Below are 4,943 nucleotides of genomic sequence, written 5' to 3' on the forward strand. Positions count from 1 at the left end.
TCCGCACTCCTTAGGGCCTCTCCCTAGCATGGCGCTTTTGGACATCATTCCCTAAGCGTGATTCACACAATGCTTGTTCTCGTTATCTCAGGGAACCAAGGTTTGCAATAAGTAGTATAAATAGCAGAAAATCCTGCTATTTTAACAGTGTAAATACAATAATTATTTTCACTTTGTGTAAATAGCATCTAACTAACATTAATTAATGCTGTAGAAGTATTGTTCATTCTTAGTTCGAGTTAACTAAAGTAGTTAACTAATGAAACCTTATTGTAAAGTGTTTCCAAAATATTGTTCAAATTGTTACTGCCTTTAGTTATTTTGGAATAAATGTAAAAATGCATAAAAACACTATGAAATGTATAATTAGAATTTAAATTATTAAATAAAATAAAAAATAATGTTAATAAAATACAAAATAGAATTGTATTTGTTCTGTCTTTTTCATGTAATTTTTATTTAACCAAGAAAATGTGACAACATTAAGTGTAACAGGGACATTAATTTATATATATATATATATATATATATATATATATATATCACACCATATACATAGTTTGTAATAAGAATAGCCAGTTCTTTGAAACATGACATCTTGTTATATTTTCTCACAGTTCTGGGAAACTAAAAAAAGAAGCACTATAAAATTGCATTCTCTTTCTGCTGTTCCTGAAATTTACTTGCCTCTTATAACCAACAACTATATTTATTTCTATCCATATAGGGTAATGTGTAACTTCTGAATACTTTGATTGGATGTCTGAGACATCTGGGCTGATATTGTTTGTATAAATATGAACCATCTTCCTTAATAAAGTTGAGAATGCTTTGGTAGTGCACCGACTCTCTGTATCTGCTCATTTATTCTTCCAGGCCTGCACTGCAACAGAACACACTGGGGTTTGTGATAAAATAATAAATAACTGATAATCTAACAGGCAAAAGGAAGTTAAGACTCTCAGAAGAGTATATAGCTCCCAGCTCTGTCTGATCCAGAACGGTTTCTCAGAAGGCTCTCAACATGTACCTGTTGGTGGTGGTCGTCTCTCTTCTGCTGAGCTCTGTTCCCGCTCAGAGTCGTCCTACTGAGGTGAGAACAGACAATAATATCTGAAATGAAAAATTATGTACATTTGTACATATTATGTACACAATGTACATGTGTTTAAAATTCATAAACAGGATTTATTCGAAAAGATCTCTGGGAAGACTGGTAAGATGCACAGAAAGAAAAATAAAAGCTAACTTGTAATTTTTATAGTGTTTTATTAATAATTTATTGATTCATGTCTCAGGTAACATCACTAAGAAAGATGACATGCCAGTGTCAACTATAATCCAGTCCAACAAACATGCAGGTAAGAGTATGAAAGCTATATGATTTGATAATATAGGCACATCTTTTGTGTAGCAGTTGATGGCAAATTCCTCTTCATCCTATTCATTCAATTATATTATCAGTGTCAATAGACTGAATGATTTTGTGCATTATACTGTGTACCACACAGGACAGCGAGTGGATGGGCCCTTGATCACATTTGGAGACATCGCCGTATCAACAGGGTTCAAGAATGCAGATCCGTGCACAGCTCGTGAATGCAAATGGGAGAGAAGCACAGATGGATTAGTCTATGTGCCCTGCGTGATCTCCAACCAGTACTGTAAGTGACAAAGATCACTACTTTTGATATCTCGTCAGTGTCACATGATCTTATTAATAGTGTACCCCTACCACAGCTCCAGATGAACTAAAAGTGATTGAAAGAGGCTTGCGGTCATTTGTGGATGTTTCCTGCATTCGATTTGTACCACATGAAGGGCAGAGGCACTTTCTCTACATAAAGTCTCATTCTGGGTAAATCTCCTGATTTATGGCTCCTTTCTAACCCATTTCTGTTTATATAGTAAATGTGCTTTCCCAAAACATAAATATTCAACCTGATTGCTGATGTGTTATGTGTGATCCACAGTTGCTATTCATATTTGGGGCGCCAAGGTGGAGGACAGGTTGTTTCTTTCGAGCGTCCTGGGTGTGTCTATCACCGTACTGTTCAACACGAGCTCCTTCATGCTCTCGGGTTCCATCATGAACAGAACCGCAGCGACCGCGACAAACACATCAAAATCCTTTTTGAGAACATCAAACCTGGTATTTTTCTTTAGAACTCTTCTGAGAAATTGAAACAACAAGAACAAAAAATATTGATTTTATGTTTTAAATCAAACAAAATGGATAAAAACATGGCATGTTACATTTAATCACATCAGTTGTAGTCTAGATTAAATTTCACAGTGTAATTACCACGTTTACATTTATAGTCTTTAATATTCACTGTAACAGCACAGTGGCACAATTTCATGAGAAGAGAAACCAATAATCGGGCAACCCCCTATGACTACAAATCTGTGATGCACTATTCAAGGTAAGTGTTCTTGTAGTTCTGTACAAAACAGTTTTTTTTTTCATCAGAGTTTACTGTTGTTTCTTTATGTGTGTTGTTTTAGGAAAGCTTTCTCCAGGAACAACGAGCCAACCATGATTCCCATTCCTGATGGGAATGTTGTGATTGGTGAAGCTCGAAGTATGAGCCGCAATGACATCCTGTGGATTAACAGACTCTACTGCCGTACGTTAAATCTTTACTGACACTTGCATTTGTGATTCTCTGCTGAGATCACCACCTCAGACCACCATGAATTTACACACAGTTCCAGGGTGTTTTATGCTGGTTAGCAGATGGGCCGCCATACCCATGCTGTTCACTAGCAACACTTGGTCTGAATGGTCTTTATTTTACTCCTGCAGGCTAAACTAGTGAACAAGTCTGGTGGTCTCTGCAGTGGGATTTATTTTTAACTCTTAAAATAACTCTTTATAACAAAGTCTTGACTTTCTTTTCATGTTCATTGCTATTTTTTTCCTCAGGTTGAAGTGCTGCCAGACTGTATGAAGGATGTGTTTGATGACAGTATTCATCTTCATTTCAATCATTCTTTTTTAAACTTTCCTTTTTTGCACATCACAGTGTTAAATTATTTGACTTATTCTATCTTTTTTATTCAGACATCCTTGAAATCCGACACCTCTCAGTAGCCTACATAAACCGTAAAGATAATACTATGTTCCAGTATTAGAAGTTTGTGACAAATCAACAAAAGTTGCAAATAGTGTGAACTCAAAAAGCTCTTTAAAACGAGATGTTGCTTAAAAAAAATAAAACTCCTATGATTGATGGCTTTTGTGAGAGAATTGTTGTTGTTGTTTTTTAACCAATTTATGTTTATAAAAGCTTTTCTCTTTCTCGTTCTTGGCTTTTGGTAATTCTTTTGCATTAGTAAAACTGGTGAATGCCATCGACATTATGTGCCCTTGTCTTTATATTAATATCATGTAGTTCATGCATAAGTAAGAACCAAGCACTTAATCCATAGTACTGTATGTACATCAATAAAACGATGATACAATAACCGTAATACAGTATGTTCTCAATACAAAGAGCAATATCACACTTTCTAAAAAATAGCAGCAGCAACTTTATATGACATGAAAAACCTTAATGAAAATTTTCAACAGCATACATGATCATGTAATTATTCTATAGGAAATTCACACTTCTAAATAATCTATATAACCTAATTCATTCACTGGTCACACAAATTCACATTATTTCCTTATCTAACCAGAGAAACACAGATTATAACATGAATAAATAAAATCCAATAAAATTAACCACAAACTATCCAAATCAAAATGTTTGCATGGCTTTTACAGGGATGTTAAAGGCACAAATATTGTATATTTTGTGTAGTTTTTAAAAGGCTTTATACACACACACACACACACACTTCCATATTTGTGTATCACACAGTGCACAAAATAAATATCACATACAGTAAAAGCATTCATCAGACCAGATGACCCTTCCTCATCCCAGGTGAAAAAGACGTAGTATTAAATGTATTAAAAATATACTTGAAATTCAAGTAGTATGTTTATAATACATTTGTATTCCCAACATGCTTATTTGAAGTGCAATAAAAATATATTGAATTGCATTTTAATATATTTCTAAAAAGTATACTAGAAGTACTTTTGTATTAAATATATGCTTAGTTATACTTCTAAGAAATATGCTAAACAGAAGCATACTTTTAATGTATTTATAAAAATTATACTAGAAATGCTTTGGTAATAAATATATGCTTAGTTACACTTTTAAGGAATATGCTAAACACAAGCACACTATTAGTATATTTCTAAAAAGTATAGTAGAAATACTATGTTAATAAATATATTTTTATAAAAACTTGCGTTTACATTCAAACAACAGACTGACTAAACCTGATTGGTTCCAGAGTCATTGAACGGCTCTGATTGGTTCGTATGATAATGAGCTCACCCCAGAGAGCTTCTATATCAAATATGATGTGCGTATAGATCTTTTGAAGATGAACGAAAGTCTTAGATGGTTTGGAGCATCTTAAGGGTGAGTGATGACAGAATTCAAATTGTTTTGGGGGAACTATGAAATTAATGAGAAAATATAGCGGTATGTTCTTATTTTTAGCAGCTTCTGCAAGCGTGTATGGCGTCTGGCTTTTGGAACCTCACTGTGACTTCAGGTAAGATTTAATTAACGTTATTTGTCTGTGCCAGTCGTGTTTTTGACACATGCATTGGCAGAAAAAAATAAATAAAATAAAATTAGTCATTATAACATGTACAACATTAACATTATTTTATTTGCAAAATGAAGTTGTGTATTTATTTATTTCTGATTTCCTGAACAATTTGGCTTCATTGTTATGAGGTTAATGATCTTTGAAAAACCATGATTATGAACATACTGTACAATTTCTTTGTCTTGAGCTGATTAGCCAACTGTGGTAGTGTTCGTTGATTGGTGTTTATATTTGTTCAAGCTTGACAACCTTATCGC

The 4,943-nt window shown here is 33.6% G+C and overlaps 1 protein-coding gene across 1 annotated transcript; it reads left to right on the forward strand.

The window, feature by feature from the left end:
* The first annotated feature begins 1,003 nt into the window (after nucleotides 1–1,003).
* LOC107677258 (high choriolytic enzyme 1-like) lies at nucleotides 1,004–3,095 on the forward strand. The gene is made up of 9 exons (XM_016472093.1): nucleotides 1,004–1,093; nucleotides 1,186–1,216; nucleotides 1,299–1,361; nucleotides 1,512–1,664; nucleotides 1,741–1,858; nucleotides 1,974–2,152; nucleotides 2,345–2,426; nucleotides 2,509–2,630; nucleotides 2,930–3,095. The coding sequence occupies exons 1-9, from the start codon at nucleotides 1,025–1,027 to the stop codon at nucleotides 2,932–2,934; spliced, it is 822 nt and encodes a 273-aa protein (XP_016327579.1). The 5' UTR covers nucleotides 1,004–1,024; the 3' UTR covers nucleotides 2,935–3,095.
* The last annotated feature ends 1,848 nt before the right edge of the window (nucleotides 3,096–4,943 follow it).

Source organism: Sinocyclocheilus anshuiensis, unplaced genomic scaffold (genome assembly GCF_001515605.1).
Source record: "Sinocyclocheilus anshuiensis isolate Anshui unplaced genomic scaffold, SAMN03320099.WGS_v1.1 scaffold1677, whole genome shotgun sequence".
Taxonomy (NCBI): Eukaryota; Metazoa; Chordata; class Actinopteri; order Cypriniformes; family Cyprinidae; genus Sinocyclocheilus; species Sinocyclocheilus anshuiensis.

What these genes read in the sequence shown, in the direction of transcription:
- LOC107677258 (XM_016472093.1), top strand. Translation starts at nt 1,025, where the DNA reads ATGTACCTGTTGGTGGTGGTCGTCTCTCTTCTGCTGAGCTCTGTTCCC. An exon ending in CCAGTCCAACAAACATGCAG is followed by an intron (nt 1,362 to 1,511) that starts GTAAGAGTATGA and finishes TGTACCACACAG; the next exon opens with GACAGCGAGTGGATGGGCCC. An exon ending in TTTTGAGAACATCAAACCTG is followed by an intron (nt 2,153 to 2,344) that starts GTATTTTTCTTT and finishes TCACTGTAACAG; the next exon opens with CACAGTGGCACAATTTCATG.